The following is a 17584-nucleotide window of genomic DNA, read 5'->3' on the forward strand; positions in this document are numbered from 1 at the left end:
GCTTTGCTTCTTTTGGATAAACTTTGTTCAGCATTCCCATCCCCTATCTTTGTCTGTTTCATAATTCTGTTAAGGAAAAATCCCTGCGAAGATTTAGGTAGGCCTAAGACCGTAAATGAATTAATAAAACTACCCGTGAACTCGCTCGACCTCGATTTAATTGTTAAACAGGCTGTTTGTGAATACAAAACGAGGCTCAATTATTAAAATTATTCATATTTGTATAAAACTCAGCTTGTCTGGATTAACGTTCATAAACACATTAGCCAATTGATCAACAAATGCAATAGGACAAAGACATAGACTGCCCTCCAAGAGATGGTGACACACAAAATGGCTGTCAATCCCAATGCTGATATCCTTATGATGATATATATAAGGATTGTCACACCCTAACAACTATGGTCATCCCCACATCACATAATTCCCATGGCAGGTAAATAACCTCCATGGAAGTTACTAAAAAGTGAAATGATATAATTAACCCTTCGCCGAGAGTTATATTATACTCTATAAATAAAGTGAGAATCAAAAAGTTACATTCGTTCGTTTTTTCTAACAACATTCTCTGACTTCTTTCTCTTTGTCCTCTATAACATTTCCACCATAATGGGAGACTTTCAAAGATCTTAGTTTATTGTATATATAATTCTACAAATTAGTATACTAATGTACCAATTATAGTTAATTGGGCAAATAGAACAGAAAAAGTTGATTAAAATGGAGAAATTAATCAAAAGTAGCTTAGAGTTACATAGTTCCGAATTGCTTATACATAAGCATACAAGATCCCAATTTGATTCGATTAGAAAGACAAAAAACAAAAAACAAAACAAAAAATAAAACAAAACAAAAAAAATGATAGACATGCCCCTATGAGTACGTACTGTTAGATTGGACCTCTTTCTTTGTTTCCCGTTTTCATATTACCATTTTCTGGACTATAAATGACAATAGGGCTCCTTACGATTTTGCGGGGACTTTTCCATACAAGTGAGCCTGAAACCATTTGCATGCTTGCCATTGCCTTCGCCCTCACGACAACCCTGTAGCTCAGCTTCTGATTGACGCGAGTGAAGACGAGACTCATGGGCTTCACAGTGATGTCAACTCCTCTGGGAGCTCTAATGGTGGCATTGTAGACGGATGGAGCAGCACCGACATTGGTGACTACTCTCTGGAAAACACCTGTTGTTATCTGTAGCTTGCTTTTCAAGCTAAGATGCATGGTTGGATAGTTGAGATCGTCGTAGCCAATTCCAGGAAGGAATTTTGAACAATCTATGGATTTTGAACCGACGAGGACTGCCAAAGAGGATGAATTATACCCCTCGTGGCATAGGAACTGGGTGTAAAGCATTTCACCCATGTCATAAATTAAGCCAGGGCTCACGGCTCGAGTTGGATTCACTTGACCAGCACCATATGCAAATTCTCCTTCTGTATTCACCCTCCGGCTCATAGAATTTGCTTCACAATTAAATCGATGCAAGTGTCATCCATGAAGAAGATAAGCATTATGGGCAAGTAGAGAAGAACCTTATAAGAAATGGATACAAATCAATCTTTTGAAGCACACAAAGCTTTGAAGTATGATTAAAACAGGAGTCTAACCCCAAATGGTTTGGCTCAAGTGATAAGTCACTTTGCTAATTTGGTGCCACATGAAGCATTAGAGCATCTCTATTGAGCTCTTTAAATTTGGCTTTTTTAAAAAAAATTAAAAAAGCTCACAAAAAGAGTAATTTAACAAGCTCTCTACTCTATTTCAAATTTAATTTTGATCAACGAGGCTATCTAAATACCAAGTGCAAAAAGTAAAAATTATTTAGTTTTTTAATCTTATATATTCATTTTCCTTCTCTCTCTCATTATATATTCATTTTTAATCTTATATAAGAAAATAATAATATGTAACTAAAGTAGAAGAAGATATAATGAGTTTGATATTTGATTCATTTTAATAGTGACTTTTCAAATTTTAAAAAGTAAGTTTTTCTCTTCAAATTTAACTTTTATTTGAACACCTCAATATGAATGCTCTTAGGTCTAAAGTTCAACCTCCTTCGGTACAAACAAATCCTTGGGGTCACGCTCGTAGGCGAAAGCCTGAGCTTTACTTGACCCATGTAGAGGGGCTCGTGCACGGGAATCTAGTACTCCGTTAAAAGAAAAAAGAAAAAAGAAAAAGACAATCTTATCATTTTTACCTGTGGTGATAAGAGCAGACTTGATTGCAGCTGGACTCCATTTTGGGTGGAATGACTTAACATAGGCTGCTGCTCCGGCGACGTGAGGACATGCCATGGAAGTCCCAGACATGAGGGTAAATTTGGAAAATTGGGTGTCACCTTTCAAGCCGGTGAGCGACTTCAAAGGGGTGTAAGCTGCAAGGATGTTAACACCGGGTGCTGCAATATCAGGCTGTTCCACCAAAAGACGTGGGTGTTAGGTTTTATACGTCAAAGCCATGCAAGAAGGAAAATGTTTTCTACTTTATATTAGGGATAACTTCAGTTAGGACCTATGAGTTACTACACGTTTTGAGAAAACTCTCCAAATTTCAAAAATTCTCAATTTCACTCCATAAACTTTCAATTGGATGCAATTGACCTCATTCATCAATTTTTAACGTTAAACCCTAATGGAAACCAATAAAAAAACCAAATTACCCTTCAATTTTTTGTTTTTGTTTTAATCTTCAATTGGAAATTAAGTGTAAAATTTGAATTTTATAAAAGTTTCAGGGGTATAAAAGTCATTTGATCACTTTTAACGTCCAAAAACTGGTGGAGGGGGTAGATTGCATCAAATTAAAAGTTCAATTTGTGAGATTGCGAGGTTTCGAAATTTAGGGATGTCTTTTCAAATTACGTAATAGTTGAGAAGTCATTTGTGAAGTTTTCTCAATATATTATGAATGAAAAAGTAAAATCTATACCTTGAGAACACGTTGTGATCCGGAACTTGGACCACGAGATGAAAATGTAGCTACAAATGGAGCAGGCAGTTTTTTTATTTCTTGGGTCTTATGTATAACTCCTGATGATGATCTACATTGCACAAGAAAGTCAATCAAGTTAAAGTTTCTTTAAAATCATTTATAAAGCTAATTTCAGCTAGTAAGTAAATAATGTGGGACTTAACACACATGCATGAGTGTCTTTATAAACCACTTATTTTCATGCAATGTTCCAGTACCACATGACATTACTAGATGGTTCTGATACCATTTGTAACGACTTAAGAAAAACGTTAGCCACATTTGTAATATCACCCCAAAACGACAAGTCAATTTGGAGTTTCCCTAAAATCACTTATAAAGCAAAGTTTCATCTAATAAGTATGTAATATGAAACTTAGCACCCATGAGTACTGTTTATAAACTACTCACTATATATATGTAGGTTACTCATCTATTCTAATATGAGACCACGGTGTGACATTAACAAAAGTTTCTCTACAATCTTTTTCTAATAAATGTTGAATTAATTGTAACAAGCATGAACATATATATATATATATACACACAAAAGAAGGCATTCACTATATATAACCAACCAAAAACTATGATTACCTTGTGGAATGTATGTAATTATCCACGATTTCACCAAGGGTGCCATTCACAATGGTTCCCGGGGCCATGAAAATTGGGGCAGAATCGAAAAAGAAATTATCACTTGCAAGTATAGTGCCAACACCGCCAATTTCTCTGACAACAGAATCAATTCCCCATTGTCCTAATCTGCAGTAAACAAGCCTTCCCTTTACCTTAGCAGGATCTAATGAGTTTTCCAAGCAAAACCTGTACAAAATGAAAATGTTTGTTTTGTTTTTGTGATCAAAACTTTTCACTTATAATTGCTTCTCTATGAACAAAGAAAATTAGTACCTAGCATCCTCCTTGGTTGAAGGGTTACGCGCCACATCTTCCCCACTAACAAGAGGATATAATGCCTGCTTTGGATTGAATGTGCTCACCCCAACCCCCTGCATAACCAAAAAGGAAATTTACAAGGCATATCAAATTAGAAACTCCTAGGCTAGCCGATTTTTACACGACGTGCAAATTTAGCATGAACCCAATATGAAATTAACTGGTTAGAGTTAAGGAGTCTGACTCGTTTAATTAAATGAATTGAGTTGTGGTTGATCTTTATACTTACTGAGATGGTCTTTCCATTTCCCAAACGAACATTGCTCCTAAACGCCCTATCAATGCCGCTAGCTGCCACGGTTAGAACCCAAGGTGCATGATTCATCACAGTACCCAGACTTGGTCCAGAATTTCCAGCCGAGGCCACAGTGAGAATTCCCTTCTTCATGGCATGAAACGCACCGATTGATATAGAGTCAACGGCATAGTTAATATATCCTCCACCAATAGAAATCGATATAACGTCCACACCATCATGTATAGCAGCTTCAAAAGCAGCAAGTATGTCCATATCCGAGCACCCATAGCTGGCCCAACAAACCTTGTACATGGCCACCCTAGCCGACGGCACTGCGCCTCGTGCGGTGCCTTGGGCGAGCCCAAAGAGGCTTGCATTACTAACGAGGTTGCCGGCGAAGGTTGACGATGTGTGGGTCCCGTGACCTTGCACATCAACCGGAGAAAAAATGTCGTTCGGATCCGATACGTTGTCGAGCTTGAAGTACCTTGCACCTATTAGTTTCCTTCAAGTACCCAAATATAAATTAATAATATTGTTTTAGGTTATATGAATGTGATGACATTATAGTGAAAATTAGTTATTAATTTTATTTTTATATGCTTTGCTTATTCAAATATTGATTTTTATTGTCACGTTAGCCTAATTATATATATGACAGTTGTTCTACTAAGTAGCATTATTATATCTAGGCAATGTGAGATGATTGAAATTGCAACTTCTACTGAACTTGTGCTGATGAAATAGTTGATTGAGACGTAATTTTGTAACACTAATTACCAAAAATCATGTTCAAAAAAAGTTCATCGATCTTTGGCCAGCACTCTCAAGATTAATAGTTTTGAAAATTTGTTGAAAATGACACGCTTTCTGGAAATGTGAGAATGTGTTTTGATGTTTTCCATGTTTCAAAATGCATGGTGATGAGAATGACCCAATTAATGACAAGTTTTTATGTTTTGGCTGGTTTTCTTGCTTGCTTACCAAAAAAGGAAAAATGCCTCTGTCGTTTCCCAAATCATAGATGTAGCCAACAAATTTACGATAGAGATAATTTGGTGGTGTTTGATAATTAGTCTTTTTAATTAAGAGGGTTTTTTTTTTTTTTTTTGGTGAAAAACCGTGGCATAAAGATGAAATGAGTTTGGAGTATTTTGTGAGTGTTTTATGAGTAAAGTTGTTTGTTAATGTTTTGACTTTTTTGAATAAAACTAAATCGATTTTCAAAGAAGATATAGAGCGACTTTTGATCCGATTGGGATCCCTAGCAATAGCTGGGGAATTGCCTATCATTTTTTTTTTTTTTTTGAAATCCTGGCCATTGAATCTCATCTAAGGGTCTACAAGCCACCACGTGTCCCATTAATTAAAAAAATATATATTTTATTATTTAAATTGTGAAAATAAAATATAAAACAAAATAAAAAAATATGAGATGGCCGGCCACCCCAGCTGAGCCATGGGGGTGGCCGGAGCCATCCCATGGCCCCAGGAGGTGGTTCGGCCACCCCTTAGGGCCAAAACCCATAAATTAAATTTTTTGGTTTGGCCCTAAGGGGTGGCTTTGGCCTCCCCCAACCAGTCCTTGGGGGTGGCATATTTTATTATTATTATTTTTTATATTTTATTTTAAAATTTTAAATAATAAAAATATTATTTTTTAATTAGTAGGACACGTGGCAGCTTGTAGACCCTTGGATGAGACTCAATGGCAAAAAAATTTTAAAAAATTGATGGGCAATTTCTCAGTTATTGCTGGGGATCCCGATCCCTTTTGATCAGTGTTATACCAATGCATAAATTCCCGAGGGTGTAATCTAAATGCATACACAAACTTTCCTAATTAGAAAGAAATATAATCATTAAAATCCAAGTCCACAAGATCTAAAATCATGACAAATTCGTTTAATTTATATGAAATGAAAACTCTTGGGTTGATCATTTCTGAAAGTGAATAATTTTTAGGGTCGAATTTAATTTATTATCTTTTTCAGGTGAAAATGAATCGATTAATGAACTTCATATTGGTAATTGAATAAAAAATAATAATAAAGAAAAAGGAAAAGGAAAATGGACACGATTTTACTTGTTGCATCCTGAGAAATTAGCGAAGTGGGCACAAGTTCCTTTCCATTTTGCAGGTGGAGGACCAAACCCATCATCCTTAAAGCTTTCAGACTGTGGAGTAATCCCTGGCACGAAATTTGATCGTATTTATTTACAAAAAAATAAATACGATAAAAACAAATTAAACTGAAATAAATAAATAAATAATTAAAAAAATCCAAGCACCTGTATCAAATAGACCCACAATTATATCCCTTTCCATTTTCAAGTTTCTTCTAGCGGTTAAAGGTAATCCAATGAAGTCCCATGACTTGGTAGTTTGTAGCTTGTGATACCGATTCGGCATCACATGTACCACCCTGTCCATGCCTGCAGAATTCACACCAAAATTTAAAACTCGATCAGTTTATATAATTAATCCCATATATATATATATAATTTCAATGAAAATAATAATAATTGAGGAACATATATTAAACATATATGTTCACATACCCAATAACTTTTGGGCTTCATCTTGAGATAGCTTTGCTGCAAATGCATTGAAGCCCTTTGTGTAGCTGTAGACCATGGACTCCTGAGCATCTTGAAGGCTGTTCCATGATACTCATTAAGCCACAATAAATAAACATATAATCTTGTGTTTGTGCTGAAAACTGCATATATAGTTTCATGATATATATAGGCATATGTGTGTGCAAAGAGATGAGAAAGGGAGGAGCCAACCAACCTTCCTTTCACAGAAGAGAGGATATCTAGATTCATGTTTTTCTGATCTGCAGTGGCTGTGAACAAGGGATCATGTTGCATGAAAGCAATGTAGAAGTCCTGTATACAACTTAAGATTACGTACGGCATAGAAATAAATCTTGAATTATTTGTCTCTTAAGCTATTGTAACTCTTGTCTTAATACTCCTCCGCAAATCCAACGGTAGATCACATTCGTTGAAATTTGATCTTGAACTCTTAAATTCTTTATTTCTTGAGTTATTATAACTATTGTCTCAATAATAAACATGACAAACTAGAATTAATTAATTAATGATCAAGAAAACAAATAAAACATATGTATATATATATACAAACCGTTTGCTCATCATCTCCAATTGCACCAGCAAGATCACCTATCAAGACCAAGAGAAGAGGAAGAAGAAGAAGAAAGGTGTGGATATATTTTGTAGCTCCCGACATGCTTATTACAATAATATTATGGAGGTTTGAGGTTGCTATATATATATATATATATAACAATCGAGAACGACACAACCTGTATTGCTTCACAAGAAAGAACAACCTTGCAGTTAACTTCTTCAACTCCAATTCCTCAGGTTTTCGGTTGGGAAAACCTGTAAAGGAAGATAAAATCTCTGCTTCTCTTCTGCTTTAGTCAATGTCATATATAAGGCTAGCTTATAGGTAGGACTAGATCTCCTTTGTGGGCCATTGATTACTTTTTTAAGCCTATATATATATAATTATATTTCTTCACAAATTAAGATGATGATGATGATGAGAATGTTAAAATCTGCAATGTGTTCTTGTGTTTCTTAATTTAATTGTGGGGTGTAAAGAAGGTCGGCGTCAAATTTAAATGAGAATAATTGCTTGAGAATTGACAAAGAAGATTAACCCATAATATCAGGAAATCCTTTTTCTAGCTTGAATTCCAATTCAAGCTAGCTAGACTAGTGAACCTGTCTGTATCCCAGACCCAAATTGAGGTGACTTGAAGAGCTTCTTTTAGCTCAAATGACTTTGCTTGCGTCATGCATGGGAGGATTTCACCTCAGCCTATAGTAAAAAAAATAAAAAATAAAAAAAAGGGGAGAGAAATATATATATATATATAGGTTGTTGTTGTTTTTTTGTTTTGTTTTGTTTTTTGTTTTTTGTTTTGTTTTTTTTTTTTTTTTTTTAACTCAGGTTGAGCAATGGAGATGTTAACATTAATTTGGATTAACTGATAATGTCAGTCTTTTATAGTTGAATAAGGGCGGTTAGAATAGGAAATACAATAAGAAAATTAAAGTAAAATATTACATAATAAAATCAAATTGTACTAGGAACTACTAAATCAGTATCTAAAGATATCAGGCAGACAAGGAAAATATCATAATATATTTTTGAATATATTCTAACATCTCGACAAATGTAAAGTAGAAATGTAGATGCCAACTTGAGTTACGAAACAAGTTCACGGAAATGACTAGGTAGATTTGCTTTGATAAACATATCAATCAACTGATCAGCAGATGCAATAAGACAAAGGCGAAAAGTGCCTTACAAGAGATGACGGCGCACAAAATACCAGTAAAGCTCAATGTCTTTAGTGCATTCGTAAAAGAGATCATTATGTGCAATTCAAACTGCACTTCAATTGTCATAGAATATAGGAGAGTTGGATATCTGAGGAACACCCATATATCATGTAGAAGCGCACATAGCAAGAATAGCTAATAGGTGGTCTCCCTTAGGGCACATAATAAGCTTCAGTATTGAAATGGGCAACAACAGATTGTTTCTTGCTATACCAAGAAATGAGAGAACCACCTAATAGAAAACAATATATAACCCATGATGGAGCGACGATCGGTCAGATCACCTACCTAGTTAGCTCTTAAATAAATCTAATGATGAGTGAAAAAGAGAAATTAAGACTATTAAACAATGTGTCCTTCACATAGGGTTTGAAGAAAAATAGCATAGTGATTTGAGTGCAGTGCAATCATGAATTAACTATGAACTGCATAGGCAACATCTAGTTTTGTAAGTTGTGACCATAAGATAAATGAGACTCCTAACTACGTTTATAGAGTGTTTGCATATGGAATTAGTGACTCGAAGCTTTATATTCATTTTTAAAATGATTATCAACAATTTTACAATCAGTAAATTGAGCTTGAGGAGGAGATCAAAAGCATATTTTGCTTAAGATAATAACAAGCATCTGAATGATTATAAGACATTCTTATATATATATACCTTACAAAAATAATTCAACAACATATATATATATATATCTTACAAAAATAATTTAGCGTTTGTTGATGGAGTTTTTGCCAGGTCAGCAATTTGAATAGAAAAGTTGGTGAAATGACTTATTTTTGAACGGGTGAGAACCCATGAGAGTGATTTTTTATTTATTTATTTTTATTATTATTATTAATAGTAGGCTATAAAATAGGATAAATATTTTCTATAAACTCCTCAAAAGAAGAGATGTATTTACACAAAATTAGTAGTTTAATACAAAGACATAAGAAAAATAGTCAAAATTGAATGCATCATTTGTTTTTGTGTTTTTTCTTTTATTTTATTTTTTTTCCTAGTGTTCATTATTCCCAACCTAACTCCAAATTAGAGTTAGATGGCCAAAAGTAACCTTGTTATATTTCCCCAGTTTCCACATAAATCACTAAAAAAAAAAAAAAAAAATGTTTTCCACATAAAACCTATAGACTAATAAACTTCCCTTCATTTGCTCAAGTTGAACCCAAATTTTGTACTTTTGATTTACATAACACATCAAAACTCAAGCAGTTCAAAGGGTTTTCTCCAATTTGGTCCATTTGCTTTTCGGAGAACTCGGATTGAGATTTACATTATTTATCAATTCAAATTGTTAGTGTTCTCGAGGGTAGTTCAGATAAAAATCACGCCTAATTAAGCAAAAATCATATTAATTACTCAAATTATTAATAATTCAAACAAATACAATTGCGATGGATTCTACATTCTTAATATCAATCAAAATTTGGTTCATTTTCTATTTTCTTTTGAGATAAATGCAATATTGGTCATTGTAGTTTGCCTAATTTACAAATCATTCCTTGTGGTTTAAAAAATAATTTGTAGGTCCCTAGGGTAGGCCAAAATAACATTTTACTCTCTAAATTCATTTTTCATTAAATGACTTAACGGAAACCGTTACATTGCCACATCATACTCAATAAAAATAAGACACATTTTATTTTTTATTTATACTTTAAAAAATGACAAATAAGCTTTTTCACGTCATTTTGAGGCTGCAGCACACACTCTGCGTCAAATTAAATAAATATAATCCATCTATCCCTACCGTGCATCTTCATCCTTATATCCCACAATGCGTCGATAATCTTCCTCACTGATTTACTTTCTCGAGTTGAAATCGCCGCCAGAGAACCGCTGGAAACGTCACGACGGTAAGCCGCCTCACTTTCAAGCTTTTTTACTTTCGGTTTTAAGATTTTGGGCATCTTTGATCTTTGGGTTACTTTGAGATTTGGGTATCTGCGCTTTTTGGCCGTTCTTTCTACGAAAACAATTTCTCCCTCTTTGTGTGTTTGGTTTTTTTGTTTTTTTTTTCTATGGCAAGTGCTTTCTTGTTTGTGTTAAATAGATCTTGGAAGATGGTAGCTTTAAAAAGCAAACCATAGGTTTATCTTTTTAAAAGTGATCTTTTTTCTTTTTTTTTTTTTTTTTTTTTTTAGATATGTTTTTAACTCACAGATCGAAGATGCCAAAAAATCTTAAAAGCGAAAGTATAAAAGCTCCAATGCAAGGTGGTTTACCGTCGTGACATTTCCGGCGATTCTCTGGCGGCGAGTTCAATCGTATTACGAAACCTAACAGCTCACCGGGAGATAAACGCAAGAATCGATGGGGAAGGTGAAGATGACGGCATGAAGACGAAGATGGATACGACGGCAAGAATTGTTAGAAAAGATGAAAACAACAGCGGCACAGAGATATAGAGGGATTATGTTTATTTAATTTGATGTGGAATGTGTGTTGGAGCCTCAAAATAACGTGAAAAAGCTTATTTGTCATTTTTTTTAAAGCATAAATAAAAAAAAAATACGTGTCTTATTTGTATTGGGTGTGATGTGGCAATGTAACGGTTTTCGTTAAGTCATTTAACAAAAATTGAGTTCAGTAAGTAAAGTGTTGTTTTGGCCTACCCTAGAGACCTATAAATTACTTTTTAAATCACAGAGAGTGATTTATAAATTAGACCAACCACATAGACCAATTTGGACTTATAAATTACTTTTTAAACCACATAGAGTGATTTATAAATTAGACCAACTACATAGACCAATTTTACATTTATTCCTTTCCTTTTTTCCTTGCCATTCCCTCCCCTCGCTCTCACTCTGTCACTCGCTACAACAACGGACTCTACAAATCCTCCTTAAACCCTGATGTCCCTTACCCGCCTCTCCCGCCAAAAACCACCCCAATTCTCACTCCGGCTCACGCTCCTCACCCGCCTCCTCTCCTCTTCCTCATCCTCCACCACCTCCTCCTCCTTTTCAAAACTGCACCAGAACTACTCCTTCAAACCCCCACCTTCCCTCTCCCCAACCCCCCAAAACCCCAACCCTAAGCCCAAGAAAAAGGAGAAAGCCCAGTACCGTCCGCCCTCGTCGCTCGATCGGACCGGCCAAAAGACGATACGCTCCCAGTTGCCATTCGATTTCCGGTACAGTTACACGGAGAGCAGCCCGACGGTGAGGCCCATTGGGCTCCGAGAGCCCAAGTACTCGCCTTTCGGACCAGGCCGCCTCGACCGCGAATGGACTGGGGTGTGCGCCCCGGCCGTGGACCCCAAGGCCAGGTCCGTGGAGGGAGCGGAGGACCCGAAGCTGGAGGAGAAGGGGAGGATGATGAGGGAGAAAGTTCAGGGGCACCCGCTCTCTGAGGCCGAGAGGAAGATTCTGGTGGACAAGTGTCTGAGGCACAAAACCAAGAGGCAAATCAATCTGGGTATGGAGTTTTTGGATTGCATACTGTGTTTGCTGAATTGGGTATTTGCTTCTTCTTCTTTTTTTGGTTTATTTGTTTGGTGAATTCGGTGCTCAAGTTTTGTTCTGTTATAAGTTGTTTAAGGTTTTGGGAGCTGTGGATTGGTATTGATGATTTGGGTATTTTGATTTTTGATTTGATTAATATGGATATGGGCTTTCTGCATTCTGTAATTTGTATTTTGTATGTTGAATTGGCTATTTCATTGGTAGGATATTTGTTTATTTCGTTAACCTGGCTTGTAGTTTTTTGAGATGTTGAGCGTGCTTTACAATTTGAGTGTGCTTATTCCTAATTCACGTGTGTTCAATTAGAGTACCTAGAGACTCAAGTTAGATTTTGCATCAGCTCTCTGAAGACTGTCATTTCCATATGAGAATTAAAATATATAGTGCCTTTCAAAGGAAAGAAACCGATATAAATATGCAGAAGAAAAAGATGAAGGTTTAGGACAACTGCAGGAATAAGTACTCACATTTAAATGACAATGAAGGAGACCAGAAAACTATAATTCCTTATAAAATTACCTTTGAAAGTATTTTGATACTATTTTAAAATGTGCTCTTTCTAAATTTTCTGACATTATACTTGAGCACTGTATTTCTCATTATTTATAGAGAATTTTATTTGTGTTTATTTTGTGTCTTCTTGCATTTAGGGAAGCATCTCTGTCAAGAGTTTATGAGTACTTCTAAGAGCTTGATAAAAGATTATGAGAAGACAAGGAAAACATAATTTAATTGAGACTAATTACCTTCAAATTTATCAAGGACAAGGAGGCAATTGTGGTCAATTTTTCTGTGTCCATTCATTTTATGTTCTTTTTCATTGATAGGGAAATGCCTTATGGAAGCCGCTAGGTAAGGAATGGATCCTTGGGGGAATCTTTTAGAGCATTGAATTGTAGTACTTGCTTCTTTAGTGACTACCTACCATTGATGCAGCCAGCAAAAAGCTCTTAGAAAAACTAGATCAAAGATCAAATTAATTTGAAAATATGGTCTGGCTTTGATATGGAACCTAATTGGCTTCCTTCATAGGCTGCTTAGTTACTACTGACTCGTGGTATTAAGTTTCTTTAGGGTAGGAAGTTGCTAGTTCATTTTGAAATTAAATTTTATCAGAGTAGGGGTGATGGTAATATCCAAATTTGCTGGAATGGGCTGTACCAGCTGGCTATGGGCTGTACCAGCTGGCTATGAGTCTTAGTTTGTGTTTTGAGTCCTTTTCTGTTTTGTTTTAGTTGTTTCCTACTTACTTTAGTAGCTTTTCTTTAGTTTAGGAATCCTTATCTTCATAAGAAAAAGACTAGGAATAGCCTATACAGAGGCTTTTAGGTGTTCTATGAAAATATATAGAGATTGAGTTCAATGAAATTTTACCAGCTTTTCTCAAAGCTTTGAAGGTGTGATTACCTTCTGCCTAGGTGTGCTTGCTTAAGAAACCTGGGTGCGTGATTGCAACCATCTTTGCCTTTTGTTTTTCCAATCAATTCACTGTTTTACTACTAAACAATTTCTGTCAAGGTTCATCAAGATTCAATATTTTTTTATAATCTAACCAGCCCCAAGTTCTTAAACATCGAAGATTCTGTATAATTGGTGCATCAGAGTACACTACAGCTTTTGTGCCGCGTCAACCATTTAATATAAAAATGTCATTGATAGTCAGTCATGTTTGGATTTGAAATACTAGCATGATAGGTCAAAAATATAGGGTTATGTTACCAAAATAATTAGAACTATAATCGTATTCATGTAATTTTAGGTTGAAAGACTGCCTTGCAGATGCCTCATCTTCCAAGGTCAAGTCGGATTTCTTCCGTTTTTACACATCCTGCCATGTTTTTCTTGGAGTAACATGCATTAGATGTCCAAAAGGAAATGCACTTGCATAAATGGGACTACAAAGGCATCATATCTGAACTGATTTACCAAACCAAATAATCAGTTGCTTTCCTCTATATTACCTTTTTTTCATTCACTGCTTTGACTTAAGCTCTGTGCGTCTTTTTTGTAGGGAGAGATGGTTTAACCCACAACATGCTGAATGATATCCATAATCACTGGAAGCATGCCGAAGCTGTGAGGATAAAATGTTTAGGTGTTCCCACTGTGGACATGAAAAATGTGTGCACTCAGCTTGAGGTATTGTGTTTCCTTCTAATCTGAAAACTCTTCTTTTTCTTTAGCATGACATTTTCCTCAGAAAGAACAATTGGTTGTTTCACAGCTACTAACATTGTATTTTAGCTTTTCATGAATCTATTGCAGCATGGCCCTGAGATTTTTTTTGTTTTCTTGGTAGAAATTATAAATACAAGTTCCACGTTTGATTCAGGATAAAACATTTGGAAAGATCATCCACAGACATGGTGGTCTACTTGTATTATATAGAGGCAGGAACTATCATCCCAAGAAAAGGCCTGTGATTCCATTAATGCTGTGGAGACCCCACGAGCCTGTATATCCCAGGTTAATCAAGACTACGATTGATGGGTTGAGCATTGTGGAAACAAAGGAAATGAGAAAGAGAGGACTAGCTGTTCCCGCTTTAACAAAACTCGGTATACACTGCTTATGCCTTTTGAGTTTAGTAGTTAACAGCAATTGATCTGTCTTTCTTGTTCACTAACTCCCAAGCTGTAACTGCAGCCAAGAATGGGTATTATGGTAGTCTGGTACCCATGGTCAGAGATGCTTTCCTCTGTTGTGAGCTGGTTCGGATAGACTGCCAAGGTCTTGAGAGGAGTGATTACAAGAAAATAGGCTGCAAACTCAGGGTAAAGGACTTTAAGCTCAAGTTGTATTCTCAGCATGAAGGTTCCTATATTTACTAATACGACATACTGATCTATTTGATATTTTTATTAAATATGTTGCCTATTAAAATAAACTTTGTTATTTGTTTTTAGCAAGAGAAGAAAGAAACCTTTTGTTTTGTTTTGTTTTTGTTTTTTTTTTGTTTTTTGTTTTTTTTTTCCTGAAGATTAGCTTGTAGTGTTTGTCAAATCTACATTCTCATCCGAACTACTACTAGTGATCAATATCATTGTTTTATTTTATTATTTTTTGCCTAATTATGATGAGAAGTATACTGAATGGTCTCGATATTCTGTGTACATAGAGCTTGCTCTTGGACACCCACCTTAGTTGGGCGGTTATTAAAGAAAACAACTTGGGGCACTTTCCTACTGTTTCTCTGTTGCTGGAATGACTTTCAAAATATCATGTTATGGGTGTATAGTAGCTTGAAAATCTCGGAAAGATGGGATTGTTTCCTTTCTCTTCATGTGTGTCTTGTGTATCTTTTAACTCTGCTGTTGACCTTTTAAGATTGTAGAGGCTCTTGAGTAATTTATTTTTTGATTGTTTTCCTATGTTGATGCAGGACCTGGTGCCTTGCATCCTGGTGACATTTGAGAAGATGCAGATTGTGGTTTGGAGGGGGAAGGACTACAAGCCTGTAGAAGATGGATACTTTCTTCCAGATCGTGAATCATTTGATGATCCAGATGGTAATTTGCTTTGTAATGCTGGGGGACATGATAGCTTGGATGGCTCCAACAGCCAACAGGGCTTCTACTCTGGGGATGATGACTAGTTCCTTTCCTTTCTCTCTGCAAATTATGCTTGTGCTCACCATTTTTGGAAGATTGAGTACAAGGAAAGTGATGAGCAATTGCAGGGATCACACCAAAAAGGGTGTCAGCCTTTTCATGCCTACTACTTTTTGGTGCTCTTCCCCCACTCCCCTTATTTTATATTTTATTTTTAATTTTTCTGCCGTCACATTTTCAGGAAAAGAAGCAAAAGAACGATCAGGACACAGAATGTGTTAAACCATCAGATTAAGATATCTGACAGTCACAGGCTATTTATTGTATAGATCCTTTTAGATGGGATTCGCACAATTTTAATACAGAATACCACGTGCTGCACATGCACTACCACTGAAAGCGTGGATTTAGTAAGGTTTTTTATTCTTCCTTTCTCTCGGCCTTCTTCCGCCCAACTTTTTTAAAAATCAACTATTGAATCTGTATGACTTATATGAGTGAAATTGTGAATGTTGATTTTTAAAAAAGTTAGATGGGAGAAGAACGGAGAAAGGACTAATAGCATTCTCATTCAAATTTGACAATTCCAACTGCTGGTTTTGGCTGGGGCTGGGAGTGTGTTTTTTGCTGCAATCAACATAGGCATTTTCGAGTAATTTTAAAAGTCTTTCTACTATTGTGTTTCTCTAAAATGAGACAGCTTTTAAAATCACCATTTGAGTAAAATCCAATAATAATGTAGGGCTGGAAATTTAACTCGCGAACCTGACACATAATTTTAAGGTTAGGGTTTAGGTTAAATAGTTTCGGGTCATAAACGGTGACCCGTTTATGACACGTTTAATAAACGTGTCGGGTTGTGTTGACCTGCGTTTGACCCGTATATATATATATATATATATATATATATATATATATAATTTTTATCTCAAATTTGCTCTAAGAAATGAATGGGCTTTCTTTAAACGTGTTCATAGGTCGGGTTGTGTCAGGTTTGAACCTATTAGCATCTAAATTAAACGGGTTATATGTGTTTTGTTGTGTTATCTCTTAAGAAAACATGTTGTGTTCAAGTTTGGGTGTTCAACATGTTTATTTAAACATGTTGTGTTTGGGTTGGCTTAAATGGGTTCGTGTCATAGACGGGTTGACAAGAACCCATCACGCCAACCCGTTTTGCCAGTCTTAAAGCTCAATGGTAATTTTAAGAGCAACATCATCATTAGAGGAATAGAAGAGTAATTTGTAGCATTACTCGTCATTTTCCTATTGTTCCCTGCACTGGAGAAATGCAAAGGGGAAATAAAATAATAATGTTACACTTAATAATTATTTTATCACATTTTACTCCGTTAATGCCACATGAGCTTAATGGAGGTAAAGGATTATGTATTTTTAAGTGGTCATCCAATTAAGTGATATTTGACTTGTTTATTGATGGATTTATCCTTGAAAGTTTTTAGTTATAATTGCAAACAAGCTGCTCTTCATCATAATGCAAACTTTCGTGAACATCATTTCACTAAGTAGGTTGCTATTAACCTCGTGTTTTGAAGTATTTCTATTTCCTCCTCCATCATTTCTTCTATCAGAAGAAGAAGAATAAAATAATAATAATAATAATAAAAAAATTCTTTGAGTGGAGGATGAGAGATTGAACAGAGAAAAGGGTAGAATCCAAAGAGCAAACCAACAAATGAGTGGGGTGCAGTGGGTCCCACAAGACCTACTCAATGGGGGCCTTGTTTACTCTTTTGAGTGTTCTACTTGTAGGCAGAAAGAAGGCCTGGAGCTTCCCAACTCTCCTCTCATGGTCCCTCCCCCGTTACAGGGTGTGGTTGATCCAAAGAGACACAGCCACCTTTCCACGCAAAAGACTTCCAGGCAAGCAAATTATGACCAGAAACAAAAGGTGATATTATAATTTTGATTTTATAGAAACTTTAAACATCATTTGAGTTTGGAGAGAATGAGAGGATGCATAAAGGATAA

At 35.6% G+C, this 17584-nt stretch overlaps 2 protein-coding genes across 2 annotated transcripts; one reads left to right on the top strand and one right to left on the bottom strand.

The window, feature by feature from the left end:
* Window positions 1–711: 711 nt before the first annotated feature.
* On the bottom strand, window positions 712–7434 carry LOC132187652 (subtilisin-like protease SBT4.14). The gene is made up of 11 exons (XM_088517678.1): window positions 7330–7434; window positions 6973–7070; window positions 6738–6835; window positions 6468–6611; window positions 6262–6367; window positions 4167–4680; window positions 3893–3990; window positions 3578–3805; window positions 2942–3053; window positions 2211–2424; window positions 712–1470 (listed from the first exon to the last, which is right to left on the bottom strand). The coding sequence occupies exons 1-11, from the start codon at window positions 7432–7434 to the stop codon at window positions 890–892; spliced, it is 2298 nt and encodes a 765-aa protein (XP_088373804.1). The 3' UTR covers window positions 712–889.
* A 3949-nt stretch (window positions 7435–11383) lies between these two features.
* On the top strand, window positions 11384–15979 carry LOC132187293 (RNA-binding CRS1 / YhbY (CRM) domain-containing protein). The gene is made up of 5 exons (XM_059601558.2): window positions 11384–11994; window positions 14053–14180; window positions 14374–14599; window positions 14688–14815; window positions 15424–15979. Exons 1-5 carry the CDS (start codon window positions 11430–11432, stop codon window positions 15634–15636), a joined length of 1260 nt encoding a protein of 419 aa, XP_059457541.2. The 5' UTR covers window positions 11384–11429; the 3' UTR covers window positions 15637–15979.
* The last annotated feature ends 1605 nt before the right edge of the window (window positions 15980–17584 follow it).

Source organism: Corylus avellana, chromosome 6 (assembly GCF_965113065.1).
Source record: "Corylus avellana chromosome 6, dhCorAvel1.hap1.2, whole genome shotgun sequence".
Classification (NCBI taxonomy): domain Eukaryota; kingdom Viridiplantae; phylum Streptophyta; class Magnoliopsida; order Fagales; family Betulaceae; genus Corylus; species Corylus avellana.